Here is a 24,157-nt window from a genome sequence, read left to right on the forward strand (position 1 = left end):
CCCCTATTTAAAAACTTTGAGGACCACTGTACCTAAAACAAAGATTTTCTTAATAGAGAAAGTGTCAAGGTTTGAAGTTGTCATGGTGGCTCCATACTCACTGTCATCACCATTAATAACAACCTTCACTAATTTATAAGTACTGAACACCCCACTCTATCTCTGAATCTCAGTGATTTTAAGACTAAGGAGAAGTAAAAATCATATACTTCCCTGGAAAAGGAAGAGTGAGCACTCTTGTCTAAGGCCCACTTCTTCATTTTACAGATGAGCTACTCAGACCTGAGAGGAAAAGCTTCCCCCCTTTTTTGTCCCCCTCGTACACCCTACCTCCACTCCCCCAGCTCTCCATAGAACATTGCTCATGACACACGAAATGTCCACTGAGTTTGTTATTGATGCTTAATCCTTATAAAGCATTTTTGTGATAGCTTTTAAAGTTCTAATACATTAGAAAAAGTGAAAATAAAAATACCAAAGGGTGATGGTGGTTGGTTGTTTTTTTTACTCTGTCACATGCTCACTGTTTTTTACAGTTGTGTCAGTTATTAGAAAAATAAAATCTGATTGGCTCTCATGTTCCTAGGTAGAAAAATAATTTTGACTGGCAGTTTTGAGTGTGTGCATTGAAAAGTGTATGACAACTACTCGCAGGAACAAAGGGAAAAAAACTCCAAAAAACTATAAACATATACTTGCTAAGTCCTATTTTTTTAACCTTTTCTTCTTTGATTGAATCATAACTGTATTATTTGAATCATTAGAGGAAACTGTTACTTTATTAGTTATGTTTTTAATTGTAATTAACATGAAAGGAGGAGTCAAGATACAATCACTTAATGCTGAAAATAAGATGATCAGTTAAATAATTTTCAGATTTTCTTTGAAAATAGATCTTGGTCTACATACTTGCTTTAAAAGTCAGTGTAGGGGCAATTAGAAGGTGCAGTGGATAAAGCATCAACCCTGACGTCAGGAGGAGCTGAGTTCAAGTCTGACCTCAGACATGTAATATTTCTTGGCTGTATGATCCTGGGCAAGTCACTTAACCCCAATTGCCTCGGGGGGAGGGAAGTCAGTGTAGCTAAAGAAGCATGGGACCAATATCCACTAGCATAAGCCTGATGAGATCTTGAATCTGTTCTCTGGACTGTCCCTCGTTATATGTTCTAAGGCAGGGGGCTTTTCTCTAAGGACCATAGAGTTCTCATTTGTGAAAGGAATGGGTGAAACTGGATGATCTCTAAGGTCCCTTCAGCTCTACTATTCTATAACCTGTGACTTCAAGACTTGGCAAAAGGGCCAAGGAATGGAATACTTTTTCAATATCCTATGGTTCCCCTTCCATGGCCTTGTGGCTGCATGTATACCATCAACATAATGAAAGGACCAATGAGGAACAGCCAAGCAAAGTCACCTGATTTTGATTCTCAGTTATTCTGCCACCCAAAAGCTGTTGGCAGTGGGAGGATGCATGTACTTGGCTCTGCATAGTGGCCTATTAGCTAAGCTTGATGCATGTCATAAGAGTTACAGGAGGAATGTTCAATAAGTAGCTTATTCCACCCCATATCAACTCCCGGGAATTGAAGCTAGAGAACAAGGGAAAAGCAAGTCAATTCAAATCAACAAATACTTAAATGTTTATTATGTGCCAGGCAACTGAGCTAAATGCAATGGATACAAAAGAAAGGCAAAAAGTCCCCCTGCCCTCAAAGATCTTAAATTCTAATAGGGGAGATATGTAAACAATAGGAAACACACACACACATATGTGCATATATGTAGACACATAGGTATTATGTGTTATATATGTATACATACATACTTATGTAGAAGATGGAAAATTCTCAAAACATTTTACGAATACAGATATTTCAAAAATATAATTTCTGGTGTTGGCTGATTTCCTACTATGTAATCCCCCCCCCCCCCCCGGAATTCCTTCATGCTATTAATTGTTTTTATTTTTTTTTAACCAAAATTTTCCAGTTTCTATGAGCAAAGCACATTTTGAAATTTGTGTATGATATATAAAGTTTTCAAAATTCACCATGTATACTCTTTAGACCTACAGAAATCTCAAAAAATAATTCTCTTTACTTGCCTTTTTGGCAACCTAAAAGAACTTCAAAGCACTGATTTCTCTATGGATATGGATATGCACCATGACTTTCAAACTTATAGCATGAGGTCAAGGTTCTTCCTATAAGTTGTGTGGCTTTTGGAGCTGAATCTGGTGACTCATGGTAGTGTGTGTAACAAATTGACTAGATTAGTCAAGACAAGATTCTAAGGCCAATTTAGTTACAAGAACATAATGACTACACTGTCTTTTTCATTAGGAAGGAACAGATTATTAAGAAGCTTCATAATCCCCTAGAGAACCATATTTACACAATTAACAATTCTTTTGCTGAAAAGCTTTTCATTATTGTATGTAGACACATGTGGGCAGTGTAAAAATATAAGAGATGTGTAACACACGGTAAACAGAAAGTAATGATCTTAAACAGGCCAAATCCTTGAACTCCTCATTAATAAATGTCCCTCCTGCATTCAGCTACCCGGGCTGCTGGGAGCCTGTTTTCTTCAAGTACTTCAAACACTGAAATCCAGGAACATTTATTATTTTAATCCATTACAGGCAGTGCTTGATTTAACTTTATTGGTTGTGGTGGTGGTAGTGGTTAGAGTGGGGGTAGAGCAATGTTCTTTTACACATCATTTCAAAAGGGCTTAATTATATTTTATAGCTTGGGCCAGGAATCCTGCTTGTTTTGTGTCTAACAAGGTTCAAATGGAGTTCAGGTCAATGATGAATCAGAAGAAAAGTCAGAGATGGTTATCTCTCTGAAATGAGCTCATCTCCCTCAACGAAAGGCTGGGCAGGTACACTATGTTCACTGTACTACAACAACTAGATTGTCCTGATAATTTTGTTTGTTTATTAGGAAATTCCTATTTTTTTTCACGCATTTTAGAAATGAACACATCAGCAATTTATGTGAACAAGTACCTTCTCTTTCCTTTCTTAAGAGCTAGTTTCTATGAATTTAGGGACCTTTGATTTATATAAAAATGAATCTAGTAACCACACTGGTGTGTGTGTGTGTGTGTGTGTGTGTGTGTGTGTGAGAGAGACAGAGAGAGACAGAGAGAGAGAGAGAGAGAGAGAGAGAGAGAGAGAGAGAGAGAGAGAGAGAGAGAGAGAGAGAGAGAGAGAAACAGAGAGAATGAATATATATGTGTGTGTGGCCTAAGGATCACACTGGAGCAAAGCCAGAAAAATCTATGTATGTGCTTTATAAACACATACCACCACAATAATGGAATATTTTAAGACCCATAAGAAGCACTTTTCTATCTATTTTGCATTATTAAAGAAAACTATGGATATCATTACAAAAGGTGCAAAAAACTGAGGAGAGCAATAGCTCATCTTCAAAGCACATCAGAATTAGAACAATTAAGCATTTAGCAACAGGACAATGTTTCTTTATGTAATATGGACAGTTTAGGGCACTATCATTAATATCAATTATTATCCATGATTCTGTAAAACTACTCATGACTTCACATAATAGTCATTAAGCCAGAGAATGTAGCAACAATGTCAATATTTTCAGAGATGCATGTATGTATATATGTTTGTATGTATGAAGAACTTTACAGTCATGGAATTATCATTGTAACATCTCTCTCTAATATATATGTATATAATGAAAGATAATGTCTATACATCACAAAAGTGATGATGGAGACTTACTTTGAACAATTTTTAGGATCATCTCTCTTCATTCCATTTTCTTTTTGGGAAACTTTGAGTTCTTAAGTAAATTTTTAGAAGCCAGCCCCATAGAATCTGAACATGTTTCCTTTCTTCAATCAGCAAAGTATAGGTAATATGTAATTTAAGGGGGAAAATAGACATGCCAGTTCATCAGTAGCAACTCTGAACCCTGTTATAAAGTAACAGTAGGGAATCTGACCAGGATTAATAGTGGTACTCAGTCCTGGGATTAGGTGGTGTCTTGTTTCATGGACTCCAGGCCATCTGTTCTTCCCTCCTACATTTTACTTCTGCAAAACTATAAACGCACCTCCACCTTAGGGACTATAGAAAAGGCATTAGAATTCTTCTGCTTTTCATTATCACAAGATTCAGTAACTCATTTCATTGTCAAGATAATCCCCTTTTACTCTTTCTTTTGCGCTTGCAGGGTATGCCAAAATGACAAATAAAATCCCAGATGTTACAGACCTGATGAGGTCTCCACCTTTTCTTGAGTGTTGGGTTTAAGCTACTTGGGACATAGCGTCAAAACTGACAGGACCCTGATGCCCACACCCAATATTCATTAAGATTTGTTAGTGATTTGTATAGCTGTCTAAAAGCTGTACTTCCACTTCAATCCTCAGTGGCCGTTTAAATGTGAAGTTTGTCCTCTGGCTTTTACTAACAAAGAATTAATTTCCTATTGTTCAAGTGTTGGAAAGAGTTGATATTTCTTTCTAAAAGTAACAGAAGTCTTCTGGGTGCAGTAAATGGCTTGTTACTGCTACATATTATTTTAGGTAGTCATATCTAATTTAATGTTTTATTTCCCTTCAGGCTAACTTGCATCTCTGAAGCATCCAAAGGCTATGACAACGCCTTAGCAGAGTTTTCTCAAGAGGTCCAGTTAACTCTGGAATGAGAAGTTTGGTCTCTATCTTGTACCAATTAATGGCCAGATTTTATTTTTCAATATAGAAAAGGAATTTTAAGTCCTTTACATTTTATTGGTTCTGCATTCAGTTATCATGATAAGAATTGTTTTTCTGCAATGGAGAAATGATGTGGTTAAATTTTTTCTTCTTTTTTTGTTTGTTTACATGCAAAGATAAGTACATCTGGACAACAGGATAGGGTAGTGAAAGTTATTTAAACCACAATTCTTTGACTATGAAGAACTCAACTTGCTACTTTGTGCTTAGATGAAAGGCCCCTTCTGCACAGGCACACAGTGGACTGTTCCAACTTTTTTCTAGTCTAACTTGAATTCAGTTCCAGATGGGCATATTCAGGCTTTGCCCCAAACCTTTCATGCCAAATGACTTACTCATCTTTCTTGTCTTTATTCTTATCTATGGAAGGATCACCAACATCAAATATTCATTTGAAACAGCAAACAGCCTTGGTCTAAATCTTATACCTATTTCTATAAATCTAAGAATTACTGCCTTATCAAAATAATTTCCTAGGACAAGGGGAACTAAGCTTTAGCTTCACTCCCTTCTCTGGCAGCAGAATTTGCCACTCACCATTATCAAGCCACAATTTGTAACTTGGGATTTGTAGTGATTCTTTAAACAGGGTCTTCTTGAAATAGCAACAGAATGTAAAGTTGTTTGCTTTTTATTTAATTTTCAAAACTATCACCTGATAAAAAAGGTTGTTTTATCAGAGAGTGAAATGTTAATTTCTTTGCTTAGCATAGTTTAGAAAATGACTGTAAATGTTTTCTAAAAACTAGACTGAAAAGTTTTATTACTGATAACATGATCATAGGCATTTCTGCATACTATAAGTCAACTTTTAAAATATGATCATTACATCAAGTAAAACCAGACCTCTAGGGCCACTACACCAAAGGCACAGAGGAGGCTATAAGTATTCCAGCAGAAATAAGAGTCAGGTTATTAGAAGTCATTGCTACACTATAACGTGGAGAATTAAATCCCCTCTCCCCCCCCCCCCCAAAAAAAAAGAAAGAAAATCATGTCCCTTGAAATGCTCATACTTAGGGTTGCAGAACAACTTAGTATGCAGGCTAACAATGAAGTTGTTTTTTTGTTTTGTTTTGTTTTGTTTTTTAAAGGAGAAATTAGCCGTAGAATCAATTATTCCATTTCATTTTGCTCAAAAAGGGGGAAAAAAATTCAATTGAACATGCAGTACACCATTTTTAAAAGTTTCAGTTAAAAAAAAGAATAAATTAAAATAGAAGACTTTAAGATCATTCTTATAGAAAATATCTTTTGGGGGAAAATGGCTCTTTTTTCTTCTATACTTTTATTCCCCCCAACTCCTTTTTAGCTCCCTTACTCCCCAAAACTGATGCTAATTTAAAAGATGAAAAATAAAGTCATTAGATAAGGTCAGAAAATTTTGTTGTAACTCACAAGTGAGGAAACATGCTTACAACACATTCTCAATTGTGTTTTTCTGAATAATATTTAGCACACAAGATTCCTCTTGCATTACCAATCCATTTCAGCTTCTAAATTAAAACTCATCTGGAAAAGGGCCGTTTACACTGTTTATATAACATTGTCACATAAAATGTGTAAAAAAACATATTTCCCTAAAAATAGCTTGCGTAAGTAAGGGATTAGAGTAGTTTCTGCTGCTATAATTGTTCCTTTGTAGTTTTTTCCATGATGTTTTTGCAGTGTTTTTGACTGTGTTTATTAAAGTCAGCACATCAAAAAGGATCAAAGAGAAATCGAGTGAGAACCAAAGAAACCCCAAGTGTGTTGTATCATTGGGGAGTTATGCAGATTCACGTAAACAAGTGCAAATTGTTGAGGTTTTAATGAAAATTTTCTACAATTATTTTATCTTAAGTCATTCTATACAATAACATCTGTACAACACATGGCCATACTGTACCAAAGTAATACTCCTTTTTCTTTTTCTGTTTTAACAGTACATCTGAGATGACTACTTTTGTCACTGTGCTCAATTTGGTTCAGCAAATAATTCGGAAAGCACAGCTGCTGCAGATGGTCACAACAGTTATATGACTGTAAAATCAAAGACACAGTCAAGTATTTGTGTATTTGATTGAAACTATAAAAAATCTGACATTAACTCAGTTGAGCTCAGAGATATAAGCTATAAAAGCTTTGGAGAACAAATATTGAGAACTATGTTTAAAAAATATTCCAAGTCCTTAAAAAATTCTCTTTCTAATAAAGCTACTGTATTTTTTTCCCCTTTTAAACATTTTGCCAAATTTATTCTTTTGGTAAATAATTTTTTCAGTTTTTATTAATAGTACAAAATATTATGTTATAAAATACTCCATAGTATTAAGGGCTCTATATTCAAATCCTATTATTAATGCTTTAAAATCCAGTTTAATTTTTAAAAAATAATGCGATTAGCTAGTGAATATTCTGTTATGATTTTCCAGAATTCAGTTTTAAGTAGTAATTATGTTTTCACTCTGCTAGTGAAGAGTTAATTTTTTTCCTGGTTATTTTGTTTCCCTTCTTTTCAAAAAGCCCCAGTATTTCATATCATATCAAAAAGAATAAATGTAAAATACAAATCTGGTGCTCTTTAGAGTCTCAACAGGAATGTTCTTCATAATAAATGACTAATTCCAATTGGGATGAATTTTGATGTTATAACACTTTATTTTTACAGTATAAAACTGTGTAAAGCTTATTCAGAAGGACTTATTTTCTATACTTGAAGCTTTAAGTTTGGTTTAAGAAACATAAGTATAACAGAATAGATTTTGCGGGTCCTTAAAGGAAATTATGTCATTTTTCTAGTATAAGAAGAAAATCTGAAGATAAAAGAACAAATCTCTTGTTTTACACAATACTAGGAAGGAATGCGCTTAGCTTTATTTTCAACTTCTCTGCTGACACATACTACTGATGGCTGATAAAATGTAAGATTAACAAAGTGGGTGGGACTGAAGGGAAGAAGGAAAAAGGCACCTAGATCTCTGAATATAATCCTTAAAACTCCTACTTAATGTTGGATTTCTGGACTATTCTGACTATGATTAAGATACAACTAGAAAAGCGTGGGAATGGGCCCAGTGTTCCTGTCTGTATTCTAATTTATTTATGGATAAATCAGGAATTTCAGCCTCCAGCATTTCATAGTCTTTCATGTTCCATGAACCTTACATTTTTCATTTCTAACTTTTAAAACAATAAAAAAGTGCACTAAGTTTAGCTGGCTTGGTCACAAATATTTCTGATGAGAGGGAAATAAATCACCTTTCTTGGCTCAGAATTCATATTTCTCAATCACAGGCCATTTTAGTTATCTCTTGGTGTGCTATGCCAACTGGCTAGATGTGGCTTAACTTCCAGTTAGTGTTAATATGCCACTTAATTAATTTGTGATTCAAACAGATCTAAAGTTGCAAAAAATATGAAGTTTTGTTTCCAAATTTTTTTATGCAAATAAAATGGAAAAAAGTGCTTCCCATTTTCTGCTTTTGATTTCATAGTGAATTTCTTGGCATTTTGCCCTAAACTTTTACAGTAGCAAAGTTTTGGTGATTGAAAACTGTATTTCCCACCTGTGTCTTGCCTCTCACCCTTTTCTCCCCTTGCACTCTTTGCCTTCCCTTTGATGACTGAAAAAACCACATAAAAACTCAATCCTGGAAGGAGAGGAAGAAGACTAAACTCTTTAATGAGAGATAATTTCTCACCTTATATTCCAAACAAATTTATTTTACAGCATTTCAATTCCTCCTGCTATTAGGTTATGGCTTCACTCTATCAATTGAAATGCAACAGCTATTTTTAAGAGGTCAAGGAGGTTTTTTTTTTTTTTTTTGTGGAAGTAAAAGATTGGTGCAGGGCCACTGGTAGAGAATTGCTGAATGAATTGAGAAAGATGAATTTAATGGAATATCATTGCATTATAAAAATGATGATGAGAAATTCAGAGAAACACAAGGAGATGTACATGTATAAAGTGAGAATAAATAGAACAATATACAACACAATGAATAAAATATATAAATGAAAAAATATAAAAATTAAATCCAAATATGTTTAACTGTAACATCCAGTCTTCTTCCTGACTAAGAGTTAAGGAAGAGCATTTTCCTCCTTTCCTTGGAGAAGATAAGGGATAATGGCTACTCCAAAAGATGTCAGACTTGGTGTTTGTATTGACTTGTTTTGCTACATACCTTTCTTTGTTACAAGTGAAGAATCACTGGGTGGGAATAGGGTAGCATATTTGGAAAGGACTGTGAAATTAAAAAAAAACTCACCAACAACTCTAAACATTAATAAACCTTAAAAGAAAAAAAAAATCTGTTACACACCTTTGTCCTATTCCTTTTCTACTATACCTGTTATCACTACAATTCTTATTTAAAACCATTATTCCAATGGAATGAAATGAATATTATCATATACCTAAAAAGGCAGAAGGAAAAAACCCAAAATAAAGTTTTCAGAAATACTTTTATGATTTCTTTTAAGACATGGATCTTAAAAGGTCCAGTAAGCAATGTTAAGGCCCAAGGGTCCAAGTACTTTACTGCCAACTTATCTTTTAGATATTTAAGACTCAAAGAAAAAATTGGCCGCAGTAATACCCTTAAATTTTAAAATAAGATTATCTTCAAAATTATGCAACTTTAATGGTTGAAAGACCACACACATACACATCTGACTCTGATATGAATACATATAACTGACTCACCAGGTGTCCTCTGTCCTGCCTTGACATTCAGGGTTCCACTGAGGCTTGATAAAGATGCTAAGAGGCATGGCTTCTTAGGATGGGGTATGGTTTCCATAGAAACCACTATCTGAGCAGTATGGACAGACATTTTCTGAAAGCAGGAAACAGCTCTCCACATGTTTTCTTGAACTGGAACCTTTTGTATTCCATCAGCTTGTACTACAGGAACAGGCAGCTTTCCATGGGAACATTTGGCTAATAGCTCATCCTTGTTCAGTACGGTGTCTGACAGAGCTGAAGTCTCTGTACTGCTCTCAGATCCATTAGTATTTGTGATCTTCTTCAGAAAATGATTTATTTGATCTAATTTGACAAAACTCAGGTTTGCCTTCAAAGGCTTTGATATATCCAAATTGATGTCCGCTGCAAAATATAAAGAGATGAGAAAAATCACTAAAGTTATTTTACTAAATGGAAACTTTTTCTTGCATATCATAATCCTATTAATGTATCAGAAGATCATGTTAGATTCTATCATGGTATCATTGCATCATTCGATTCAATAAATACTTATTAAGGAATATTGTCTTTCAAAGGTCCAGTAAGATTACTAGGGTCCTTATCTTTTTTATATGCTTGATTAGTCTTTCCCCACATTTTATATAAGTAATTCTTTTATGAAATGTAACGAAGGATTTGTATTCTGTCCTCTTCTCTCTATATTCTTTTGCTTGGAAATCTCATTCATTTTTTATGGCTCCAGCTATCATTTCTATATAGATGACTTCCAAATATGTATCTTCAACCCTGACCTCTCTCTTTGAGTTACAGACCTTTATTTTCAACTATGTGTAAGGGTATTCATTAGTAATAAAATCTTTTGTGTCATTAAATCATTTTTCAATCATGTCTGACTTTCCATGATCCCAATTGGAATTTTCTTGGTAGAGATACTGGAAAGGTTCACCATTTCCTTCTCCATCTCATTTTATAGATGAGAAACTGTGGCAAACAGTGTTAACTTGCCTAGTATCACACAGCTAGTAAGTGTCTAAACTCAGGAAGATGAATCTTTCTGAATGTAGTTCTACTTGGGTATTATACTGACATCTCAAACTGACTGTGCCCCCAAATTAAGTTATCTATGTTTCTCTACAAATCTCCTGTGACTTCCAGCTCTATTTACAACTTCTGTTTGTAGCAACATTATTTATCTTGTGTTTTATATATATATATATATATAGTACTATATATATCATGTTATATATATGTATATATATAGTACTATATATATTATATATATATATATATATATTACACACACACATATAACATAATCTTATTGATTGCAATAAAGATTATCTTTGGCTCTTCCTTTTTTCTTCCCTCTCATATGTTAATGAATTCTGTTGATTCCTACTCCACAGAAGATTGTAAGCTACTATGCTGCTCTATTTCTTCCGTCCCCTACCCTAGGTTAAACATTCATTGCCACCTGCGCAGAATCTCTCATTCTTCATATCACTGTCAAAAAAATATTTCTGACCTATAGATCCAGATTACTAAAGGTGTCTTCCTTAACAGAACTACTGTTACTTATAATCTGCAACAGCAGCATATCATTCAATTTAATAAATATATATATCAAGGGCCAGAACTGACCAAGACTTCAGTATGATCTTCAAGTTCTTTATCTTTCATACCTAGCCTTTATTAATTAAATCTTCCCTCAAACTTTATATGTGTAGTTCCTTTATAAAACAATTTCAGTATTTGTAGTAGAACCAGAATTCAAAACTTCAGCTTACTACGTCAGACTCAGGGCTTTTAGCATAATATCTCATCTGTCTACTCCCACCTATTGCCAATAAAAGAAACAGAAGAAAAAGTATACCATGTCTGTTCTCTCTCCCTCTCTCTTTTTCCCTTCCTGCCTCTTTCCCTCTCTCTCCCTCTCCTGTAATGGGCCAGAACTCTGGAGAAATATACTTGAGGGAAGAATTCTTACAACAAAATGTTAACTCAATGGAATTGATAAGACGATGGTTATCTAGTTTAGCATGTGAGTTCTCTAGTTCAGTATGATTCATTTACTCTTACTCTTACAACAAATTATGGTTCCACAGTGATATAATGATTGCTTATACTCAATATGATGAATGGATTTAATTGTAATAGAGTATTTAAGAGGTCAGAAGTCAGACCTTTTATACCCAGGTTATGATGCAGAAGACCTAGACTCAAACAGACTCAAAGACAAAGACCCTTGGTGGTAGCTGGGCTGTCCTCCTTCACTTCTCCACTAATACCAAGACCTGTCTGAAGGTCCCCCAGAAAGCTAGCCCAGACATTAAATTTTGGCGCCCAAATGTGGATGTAAGGATTTATACTCTGCAGTTCCACTGACAAGAATGTGAGTTCAGTGGAGAAGTCCCTGTGACCTGGAAATAGGGTAAGTACAAAAACAGACAAGCAGGAAGCTTTGATAAGGGTTAAACTAGTGTTTTAGCTGAAATGGGACAAATGCTTAGAAAAGAACCTTCCTCACCCCAAGAGAAGTATATAGAATTCATAGTTAAGCTAATAAAGAACTAAGGTTTGATTGTAACTTGGAAGTAGATCATTGAACTCTTAGAAATATTACAGCACACGTCTCTGTGATTTTCTAAGAAAGAAAAATTAGAGCCAGATAAGTAGAAACTAATGGGAGAACAACTAATTAAATATTACAATGATAATGGTCCTGATTAAATTTCTGAAGAAACATTCTATATACACACAACACAATACAATGTGTTAAGGAATTACATAAGTATTATAAAAAGGAAAAAAGAGAAAGAGCAGGAGGGGGATGGTACTGACAAAATAGCTGAAAAGCATGAAGAATTAGACAAGAAAGGAGTTAAGTACAGTGCTTATAAAATTAAGGAATGTGGTGCTTCACAGGAGGAGACATTAGGGCATTCCCCATCTCATGAGCCTCCCTCAGGAAGGAGGAGGGGGGGGAAGAGCAGTGACACCATCAGCACCACCCATACAGCAACTTTGTCCACTCCCCTATGACACTATTACAAAGGGTACTAATTAAAGCTGAAAAAGGACAGGACACATCTGATTTAAGAATAAAAGCATACCCTGTGGTTAAAGAATTTGATTCTTCAGATCAAGCCAGGAAAAGATATATGCCTTTTGATCTGGAAATTATCAAAGATCTGAAAAAGGCTTGCACTCTTTATGGGGCTACATCTTCTTATGTTAAGATGATATTGGAGAATTTGGCTTTTGAAATCTTAACTCCTAGTGATTGGAAATCCATAGCAAGGACATGTTTAGAACCTGGACAAAACTTATTGTAGCTTTTAGAATATAGTGAACTCTGTAGAATACTAGAACAAAGAAATAGGCAACCTGGAGTTAATATACCAGTCACCTTTGACTAACAGGTGTAGGTCATTATACAGATACGTTAGCACAGATTAATTACCCTTTGATAGCATAAGAGTAAATTGCTGCTGCTGCTGCTATCAAAGCATGGGGCCCATGGAAACCAAGATAGAGGGGAAGCCTTCATGAAAATAGCACAAGGACCAAATGGAACCTTTGCTGATTTTGTGGGACGTCTGCAGACAGCTGTCATACAAACCACTGGTGAAAATGCAGCAACAGAAATTATAAGGCAACTTGCTAGAGAAAATGCTAATGAGGTTTGTAGAAGAATTATACTAGAACTACGCAAGGATGTTGCTCATAAGACACTGTGCCACAGTGGGCACAAATACCTTTTATAGCCAGGCTATGGTGCAGACTTCCCAAGATCCCAACATGGGAAGAAAGGGTCCCTTTTGGCAAGGGACTTCCAGAGAGACTCATCAATATTTTCAATGTAAAGTAGAGCATCTGAAAGCTCAACGTTGGCATAGAGACAGAATGAGAACATAGGGTGGGAGAACAAGACCCAATACCCCATATGGGCTTCCACTGAGCCTCAAAATGTAAAATGACTCAGGGAAATGAGAGGTGGGGCCCAGCTCCAGGACCCAATGCAAAAAACACTTGGAGTATAATGGCAGCTGAAATTACACCCAGAGAGAGTGCTTAGAAGTTCAGTACTCCAATATGACCAATGAGTTGAAAAGCAACCTGATGGGGAAAAGGGATTACAATTGGGGAGAATACAGGTTTTATAACCCACAAGAAGGGCAGTGTCCAGTGTGAGCAGTTCCACTGTCTTTTTATAATCGCCAGGTGATGTGGAGAGACCCAGAAAGTGGTGAATGGAAGGGACCAGATAGGTTAACTGCTTGGGGGAGAGGGTTTGCTCATATCTCTATAGATGGAGAAGGAATCAGATGGGGGCCAAAGAGCTGAAATAGCCTTGTCCATCATAGAGAGACAGAAAAAGAGAAAAACCTCGAAACAAAGGAGAAAACTCAAGAAACATAGGGTGGTTCCATCTCTGACTACATGTGTCACTGAAAAAGCATGGCAATTGACTCATGAATATCAAAAATTTTGATAAGATTTACAGAACTTCAAAACCCACAGGAATCATTGGATTCTCTGAGACATGATAAGACTGTTGCAGGACTTCAAAACCTGTAAGAATCATTGGATTCTCTGACACATGAAGCAATGGACAATAGATTGTTTTTGGACTATCTCTTGGTTGTTGAAGAAGGCATATGTGTGACTGATGTTTACATACCCTCCTTCTAGGACTTCTGGAAATCTTTTACAACACCATGTTGATTCATATTGTTTGTTATATCACTACTTGCATGTACAATTCATGTTTGTTACACCACATTGAGCCTGCCCTGACTGTGGAGAGAGTCATCACTAATAGCCTGTGCGTTATTGCTAATGTGCTTGTGTAATATCCCCCATGCTGATGGGTTTGTGCAAACCTTTTTCTAGTAAGATCCCTCAGCCCAGAAACCTGCTAACACCCCACTTCCCTTTGGTGCTTTTCATCTCCCTGAGAAGTCAGGAGGGCGTGATCACCTCTTTTTTGGTGTTTTCACCCCCTTTCCTGAGAAGTCAGGGATGGCATGACCACCTGTGTTCTAAAACAAAAAAAGTGGGAGATGTAATGGACCAGAACTCTGGAGAAATATACTTGAGGCAAGGATTCTTACAGTAAGATGCTAAGTCAGTGGAATTGATAAGACAATGGTTATCTAGTTTAGCATGCTGATTAAGTTCTCTAGTTCAGTATGATTGGTTTAATCTTACAATAAAGATTTGCCTAGAAACCAGTTGTCTCCCTTTCTTTTAAGTAGTTGAGGTTAGAGGATAGTTCTAGGATTTCCAAAAGGAAGTGATAATGATTATTCGAGAGAAAGACAAAGAAGGAGAGGGAGAGGGTGAGTGTAATGTCCAGGCTGACTTTCTGGGGGACCTTCAGACAGGCTTGGTCTCAATGGAGAAGTGAAGAAGGACAGGCCAGCAACCATGAGGGTCTTTGTCTTTGAATCTGTTATAGTCCTACTCTGGGTCTGATTCTGATCTCTTAAATACTCTATTACAATTAAATCCATTCATCATACTGAGTATAAGTCAATCATATCACTAGGGAACTAAAAATCTTTGTTACTGATAAAATATCTTGAGCATACTTCTTATTTGATCCATTTGATTCCCACTTCTTCTTTCACTTTCTTTTTTTGTGCTGTAGTATCTTATAATGCTCGAATTTTGTTCTGCTTCTGATTGTTTTTCCAAGAAATGAATACTATTCCAATGTGTAGGCAACCCTGCTCACATTAAATCTAGTGGTTATCTATAGTGTTAAATAACTGTTAGCAGAAAATTCAACAGGAATATTCTAAAAACACGATTCAGTTCACCAATCATATATTAACTATAGGAATGATTAACCTACTGTTACCCAAGTTTAGAATAGGTTTTTCCAGTTGATCATGTATTCATGTAGTAACAGTGATATGACCTTGGCCATTGCTGCAATGGTTGTTAGAGAAGTAAAAGACTTAGAAAAAAAGTGGTCCTCAAAAAAAAAAAAAAAATCACTGAGAGCAACTTCTAGCATATGGAAACATTTCTAGGACCCAAGTTATTCTGGGATGTTAAGCAGTTGTGGGGGAAAAGAGAAGGAGAAAAATCAACTATGTGATCTTTAAATATTGTCAAATAAAATGCATCTTCAAATACTGCTAGGAATACCCAAGCACATTTTTTGCAAGTAAGAACTACCCTGCACATGTTTTTAAAAAATTCTTCCTGAGTGACAGGATGCCAACAACAAAGAAAGTACATGGAACTTCTAGTATTAGCCAACCCCCTCAACTTTTTCCATCTCCCTCAACTTTGTCCCTAGCTGCTCATGGGGTATCAGCATTAAAATCTAACAATAAAACACCTTTCTATTCTTCTCTTTTCAAATACTCAAATTAATGTAAAGATGATTATTAGCATGCCATAATGCTAATTGTCATTAGGAAATTATTGCATGATAACAGTAATAATAATACAAGTCTGTCAATGCTAATAATAATAATTTGGACCTTCTCAAAAAAGAACGAACAGCTTTCAGTGTCTGAATTTGTAGAGAGGATGAATTATAAAGACCTGAAAAAATTGGCCATAGTCTTACTAGAGATATCTTTGCCATGGTCAGCCATAGTCATCATTGGCAGCAGCATTACTGTTAACAGTTCTCTTTGAAGTTCACAAAGTTCCTTCCTCACAGTAATTCTGAGAAATGAGTAATGCAAGCACTGTAAGCATCAGTTTACATTTAAAAATTATAATAAAGAAATGACCAACAGGATGATTTCAGAAAGGCCTGGAGAGACTGAGTGACGCTGAGTGAAATAAGTAGGACAAGGAGATCGTTGTATACCTCAACAATACTGTTTGATGATCAATTCTGATGGATGGGGCCATTTTCAACAATGAGATGAACTAAATCAGTTCCAATAGAGCAGTAATGAACTGAACCAGCTACACCCAGGGAAGGAACTCTGGGAGATGACTATGAACCACTACATAGAATTCCCAATCCCTTTATTTTTGTCCACCTGCATTTTTTGATTTCCTTCACAGGCTAATTGTACACTATTTCAAAGTCCAATCCTTTTTGGACAGCAAAACAACTGTTTGCACATGTACACATATATTGTATTTAATTTATACTTTAACATATTGAACATGTATTGGTCAACCTGCCATCTGGGAGGGGAAAGGAGGGGAAAAATTAGAACAAAAGATTTGGCAATTGTCAATGCTGTAAAATTATCCATATATCTGGTAAATAAAAAATATTTTAAAAATTATAATAAACATTTATAAGACTTTTTCAAGTCTGCAAAATGCTTTATATACGTTGTATAAACTGATCTTCACAATAATCATCTAAGATAGCTGTTAAGTGTTACGACTATCCCCATTTTAGACTCTAGGAAATTGAGACTCAAAGAGATGAAATGATCTGTCCATTTTCTCATAGTGGTTATCTGAGATGAGATGTAAACTCAAGTATTTCTGACTTCAAGCACAGTCCTCTATCCACTAAACCCAGGACATCTTTCAGAGACTTGACACCCCCCAGAAACTATACACTTTTATGGGAATCAGGATGTCCAGAAAAGTAAGAGTGTGATCTATAGCCCAACTCTTCACAGCCCAGACTATGCTGGAAATGATTATCACACATCATGTTTTTGTACTCTTTCATTTCATTTTGTATTTTAGTAGGAGAATAATGCCTTAGACTTCCTTCCCTACTCCCCTCCCCACCAAACCAAAGTTCTAAAGTTGGACACTGTGACAGGCTATCAGGGAAAATATTTTTTAAAGAGGCAAGCAACTTCTGAAAGATTCTCACATCATGCTGAAGAGTTACTTCCTCTGTTTAGAAGATAGAAAGCTATATCTCAAGCCTGTGTGCTTTATGATCTAAGGCAAGTGGCAACAATGGTGGCTCATAATCCACAGGCAGTTCTGTAACTACATATTTATGAATATGCCTTTAACAATGTGCTGAACTATCTCATTAATTTGCAAATGTACCACATATTGTACTATGAGCAACAAATATACAGCCTTGGAAATAAGGACTACTAAGGCCTGAATTCACAATTACTTCTTTTTGCAGAAACCCCAGGGAGGTGCTCTATTTGGTTCTCTTCTCAGTTGCCCACATATTCCACTCCCCCTAGGGCTTGCTCCTCTTATGCTTTCTCCCCAATTCCTAACTCCTTCTGACCTTTGTTCCTTGCTGTCCTAGTCCTATCACTTGTTTCCTGAGTGTGGGTTCTCTTCTTCACCCAAGATAGTAATTCTGTTATCTAAGAAACTCATTGGATCAATGTGATAATAGGAAAAGTATAAAAGGAGTTTTTAATAAGGTACAACACAATGAGATATAATATAATATATATGATGATAAAGAATATGATATACTAATAACTGGCAATGTGAGAGAGTAGATTTATGTTCTAGTCCTACTTCTGATGTATACTATATTATGATCTTGGCATCCCTAGGCTAAACTTCTTACTTCTTAATGGTATAAGTAAGTCTCTAAGACTACAAATTGCAAAGTGTAGACCTGCATCAATTAATAGGGAACTTCCTTATCTGATAATTCCCCACATCAAGGAAATTAAAGGGCCAATCTAAATATGTCTTCATATTTTATATATGTATATGTTTTCAGAAATTATATTTAAAAGTATCATTAAAAAACAACTCTTTTCCTTTTAAGGCTATTTACCATGTAATATTTTAACAAAAACAAAAAAAAATTAATTTAGTGCAGTGAACAAATACCACAACTTTCTAGAAATAAATGGAAATGCCAAAGAAAGAATTATTCATCTTATTATTCAGTGCATCTGTACTTTTTGATTATGTATGGGTGTGTGAACAGGAATTTTAAATTCTCATTTTAATTTAAAATTTTTTAAAAGTAACAATTTTCAAATGGATAACAGGAACAACAAAAAAATATAAAACCAGAAGTTGACAGTAATGTTAGCATAACAATGTTCCTTTTCATTCTAATGTCTAGGTCAGTTTTTAGGGATATTTTTTTTCCTTTAGAAAGAACTCAGATATTCCAATATCACACAGGAGTATTTATGCAAACTCTGCATTAGTGGGGACTGAATTCTTCTGTAGCAGTAAGCAGAAAATAGCAAGAATAACTCAAGAAAAAAAATTCTACGGAGGCTCTATAATCAAGGAGATATTAGAAAACTGGGTGCCAGTTTCTGGCACTACTAACAAATAGTTATGATATATAAAAATAAGAATCCTCGAATCAGTATGTAACTATATGTAGTTATTTAAAAACTATTATTATTTTTAAAAGATCAGAAAATATGTTACTTGGTATAAAAAGTTAAGTTAATTTGTTAAGAACTAATTAACTTTGATAACAGGAAAGAATGTTAGATTTAATAGAGATCCTTTTTTTTCAGGTGATGTTATAAAATTAAAGTCAACATTAACTGGAGAAAAAGGAAGAATGTCTTATTAATGGCCAATAACATGTAAAGGTATTAATATCTTTACTTGTTGAATTGAATTAAAATTCTATTTAATCAGAAACAGTTTGATATAATTTTTTGTATATTTCATCAGATCACAAAATCAAGTGAATACCAAAGTAGGGATTTTTGTGGCAGAGTTTATCTATTGACTTCAAAATAATATATATACAATAAAACTTACATAGGAGTTATCCAGTTAGTATAAATTTGCCTTTTATTCATTCTAACACGTCCACCTTTGGTTACAAGTATCATAACATATAACATCGTCTATGTAGAATGGTCAGGGTCAAATATGATTTAGGTAAACAAAATCCCAAACAATCTTCTAAATGGTCTAACTTCTTTTCCAAGTGACTATAAGCCGTACAACATCTGCATGCAGATGTTGACCAAGTGGGACTTTTAGAATTCTTACACAGAAAATCCCCCAGGAAAGTGTTGACATGTGTATTATATGTAGAGACATTGTAAACAGGGGCTAGAGCAGTCCCATTTGAGTGAGCCAGTTCTCATAGAAGGTCAAACACCACCTAAAGTGTAATTCTATTTAGGAGGTTATATTGTAGTATTTCTTTCATAAACACCAATGCACCCAAAGACAGCAAGCAAGAATGTACTAAAATTAGAAGCAACACAAATTAAATAAACTACTTCACTATTTTAAAAACTATATATGTGTATATACTTCAACAAAATCATGAAGTCATTGTCATATATGATAACTCAACAAATTTTATATTGTTATAATTACCACCTAGTGAAAACTTAGTAGTTGGGATTTCCCTTTCTCCTTCCTTTTCCTTCTATTCCCCTCTTTTCCTCTCTTCCCCTCCCCCCCCGAAAGTGGAACTTCTAGCTGCAAATATTTTAGCAGTCTCATAATGACAGGAAGATATTTTTACAACATTATGTTACAAGATTATGCAACAAGAAAATTTGGCATTTAAGACAAAAAATAAAAATAAAAGTTAAACAAGCCATTTTTGTATCATTTTATACTTTGACTTTTTAAATTGATTAAAAATTAACATTAATATTAAGAAAAAGTAGACTAGAAATTACTATTCTAATGAAGCATTAGGAATAATCTATAGGTCCCATATTATGAAAGATTTTTTTCAAGACTGAATATTTAAGAATACAAGTATTGAAATATGACTGGCTAGCAAGTTATACTTAGATAGCTGAAGTGATTTAGGTTTCCAATGATCAGGAGATCACCGTGCCTTAGTGTTAAGAAATTTTTTTTTTCTCCAAACTGATTCAACTTCACTAAATGGGCCATTTTCAAAGGTTAGATTTAGGGAATTTATTGTAATAAAAAAATCTCCCAGTTGAATCATCTACTTTTCTGCCAGTTCTGTTTTCTCACCATTCCCAAAACAAACTCTCATCTTTAGGTTACCAAGTAAAATCCATGCCTGTCAATTATTAGTTCCTAATTACCTTTCACAACTTTCTGAACAGACCAGGAAATAGAATGGCAAAATGACCATCAAGTTAAAAGGAGATTAGAAAAAATATAAATAAATTACACTTATTTTATGTTCCCATCACACCAGGAGATGACTTAACAGTGAAAGGGGGGGGGGGGGGGAATAATATTGTAATAATGAAATCAGAGAGGGAATTGAAGTCCCAGAGGTGATTCCACTAAGTTTATGTTAATGCACACCTTGTGGGGGACCAAAAATCAACTGGACACGTTTCCTGAAAACTGTTTCCAGCTATTTTCTCATTTAAAATGTTCCAACTTCACTTGACCCATTAGTCATCATATTACTTAAACTTATGATGTATTTTGAAATCTATTACAAAAAACCCAATGGATTCAATATGGTTTGTTATAACCAAATCATAACACTTTTGAAGGAGACTTATGTAAAGTATTACTTGCTCTGGAATTTTTTAAGAAAAAGATAAGGCAAAAACTATTTTAGACAAACAAGGTTTCTTAGGAACAAAACCATTTCCTACTTGGGAAAAAAGTGATTCTCCTCCCCAATAAGTTTGTTGAATGTATAACCCCAAAATGGGAAATCTGAGCAAATCTTACTTGATCATCTCTAGTGAGTATAACAACTCACATTAAAGCACTTTTTAAAAAATAGCCATGTAAAGGAGATAATGCCAGTATTATCTCTGTTTTACAGGTAAGGAATACAAAGATCACAGATGCTAAATGCTTTAGATCACAGAGCTAGCACATAGTGAAAATGGCACTAACTTCAAGGCCAGAGCTCTTTCCATTGTGTCATGCTTATCTTGGAGCTCTAGAGCCTCAAGCATCATTTCATGGTATATTCTCTTCCTTTTTGACTTTCTTGTAGACCCAGAAAATAGTATCATGTCTGAGACATAGTAAGTATTTTATTCATACTAAAGGACTAATTTTAGTAGTAGTAGTACTAAATCTATACCATTCATTATATGGAAGAAATAAGTATGCATTGTTTTTTAAAATTTGAATTATTTGATTTTTGTGAAATCTGTTCAGAAAAAAATCCCCATACTCTTTTCTATTTATGACACTTATAAAAGAGATAATAAAATATCTTACGGCAGCATAGTTGGAATAGGAATGCAATCTACTACAGAGATGACAACACTTATTTGGATGAAAATAATACATATATTTAATTAATTTTTGTTAAGTATATATTATGGGCAGGTTTTGTAATAAGCATTGGGGAAAACAGAAAAATTAGCTAAGATATTCTTATAGAGCAGAATTTCTTAAAACCTTCCCCACTTGTAACCCTTTTTTGACTGAGAAATTTTTATTCTGGGTATATAGGTACTAAAAATTTGCATACAAATCAAACATTTACTGACAATAAATCATAATTTCATGACCTCCTATATTCAGTTACAAGACCCCATATGGGGTTCTACCTACAGTTTAAAAATCATAATCCTAGAATATATAATCTTTGTTGAGGTAGGGGTAAATCAAATATGCATATATATCTATAATACATGATAAAACACACAAGGAAGGAACAAAGTATTACAATGTTATGGGGGAAAATGGATGCAAAATTGAATTAATTTTCTTCCCCTCCAAACTTTCATCATTATTTTCCTTTTTTTCTGCTGAAGACACCATAATTCTTTCAGTAATCGAGGTTCAAAATCTTGGGATTATGTTCGACTCTTGATTCTTCTTTATCCTTAATACTCAATCACCTACTAAGTCCTATTTTATTAAACTTAGACAATATCACCAGAATATCTCTCTTCCTCCCCATCCTCTGTCTTGCTCTATGTTTCTCTTTCCATTTATATTCTTAGGTTTCTATTTCAAATCATCTTTATCTCTCTATTATAAACTGGTCCTCCTGATTCCAGCTTTTCTTTTTTCCAGTTAATACATTCTATATCAGCTAAAATAATGTTACAATTGTCTAGGTCTGGCCATATGACATTCCTACTTAAAATAATTCAACACATCCCTAATGGCTACAATATAAAATATAAACCCAATTGCCTGGCATTTAAGTCCCTCTAGGATCTGACCCCAATTTACCTTTCCAGCATTTAATATTATTCCCTTTATGAATTCCATGTTCTACACTTACTAGTCTTGCTGGTTGTTCTCTCATCTCATTCTACCACTGTGTATTGGAAATTGCCATTTACCCCTTATTCCTGGAATGTACTACTTCATCCCCAACTACTGAAATCTTTATTTTCCTTCAAGACCCCATTTAGATGCTGCCTTCTTCATGAATCCTTTCCCAATTCTAGGTGAAAATATTTTTCTTTACTTAATTACCTGGATCTCTATCCTTGCTTTTCTCATAATCCATGTTTTGAACATATGATTTGTTCTATTTTAGATATTAGTGAGTTTTACTGGGGGGGGCAGAGAGATGTCACCTTTGTACATGGCAGGTATTTGAATAAATATTTATTGAATTGTCAAAGTACTCATCTACATGGCAATGTAAAGCTCCATGATGTAGGCTGACTTGATAATAATGTATTCTTTCAATTTCACACATATCCTTCCCTTTCTTTTTTTTTCACCTTTCAAGGATGCTCTAAACTACAGTTTCTTAGAAAGAGTACCCCTACACGATGTAATTGCCACAGTGATTCCCCCAGCTTGCATATCTGTCAGCTCAGGGTCACTACCTAACTCTCCCTAGGCACGCTCTTTGCTCTGCCTGAAGCACTCCCTCTCCTTCCCCTCTTCAGACAGGCCGGGAGAAAAGGCTTGGACAGCTGTCATTCTGGATCAGGAAAATCTAAGTGTAGAAAATGAGGGTCTTAGGGACAATGTCTAGATCTGCAATTCATGAGAGTGGTAAGCTTTCATTGTGGTACCTCTTACAAACAAATATTAGTAACTCTTCTGTAATTTACAGTCAGAGGACCTGGTTCAAATCTTGATTATCTCATTTACCTTAATGATTATATAACCAAGCTAACCATTTGGAGCCTCATTTTCCTCATGTGTAAAATGAAGGGTATAAACAAGACGACCTTGAAGGTCTCTTGTTGTTCTAACTCTGTAAGTCTATGATCCTATGATATCATACAATGCAAATTAAAACAACTTGGAGGTACCACCTCACAACTCTCAAATTAGCTAAGATTGATAAGATAATAATAAATGTTAGAGGGGATGGGGTAAACTGGAATACTAATGCATTGTAGGTAGAATTATGAACTGATCCAACCATTCTGGAGAGGAATTTGGAACTAAGCCCAAAGGATTATAAGATGTGTATACTGGGCTTGTATCCCAAAAAGTTCATAAAAAAGAGAAAAGGACCTGCATGTGCAAAAATGTTTTGTAGCAGCTCTTTTTGTGGTGGCAAAGAATTGGAAAATGAGTAGATGCCCATCAAGTAAGGAATGGCTGAGTAAATTGTGATATATGAAGGTAATGGATTATTACTGTTCTATAAAAAATGATGAACAACCTGATTTTAGAAAAGATTTACATGAACTGATGCTGAGCAAAATAAGCAGAACCAGGAGTACAATGTATACACAACAGCAAAAATGTGCAATGATCAACTATGAAAAACTCCGTTCTTCTCAGTAGTTCAACGATCCAAAGCAAACCCAATAGACTTGGGACAGAAAATGCCATCTGCATTCAGAGAGAGACCTATAGAGACTGAATGTAAATAAAGATTTACTATGTTCACGTTTGTTCTTTTTCTTCTGTTTCTTT

At 34.8% G+C, this 24,157-nt stretch overlaps 1 protein-coding gene across 3 annotated transcripts in view; it reads right to left on the bottom strand.

The window, feature by feature from the left end:
- The window catches only part of VPS13B (vacuolar protein sorting 13 homolog B), a 973,300-nt gene that overhangs the window by 214,434 nt on the left and 734,709 nt on the right, over positions 1–24,157 (bottom strand). For all 3 annotated transcript variants that reach the window (XM_074268391.1, XM_074268380.1, XM_074268399.1), the window contains exon 35: positions 9,464–9,868. In XM_074268391.1, the coding sequence (XP_074124492.1) occupies positions 9,464–9,868 (405 nt within the window). The remainder of the gene's footprint in view (positions 1–9,463; positions 9,869–24,157) is intronic.

The sequence above is a fragment of the Sminthopsis crassicaudata genome, chromosome 1 (genome assembly GCF_048593235.1).
Source record: "Sminthopsis crassicaudata isolate SCR6 chromosome 1, ASM4859323v1, whole genome shotgun sequence".
In the NCBI taxonomy this organism is placed as follows: domain Eukaryota; kingdom Metazoa; phylum Chordata; class Mammalia; order Dasyuromorphia; family Dasyuridae; genus Sminthopsis; species Sminthopsis crassicaudata.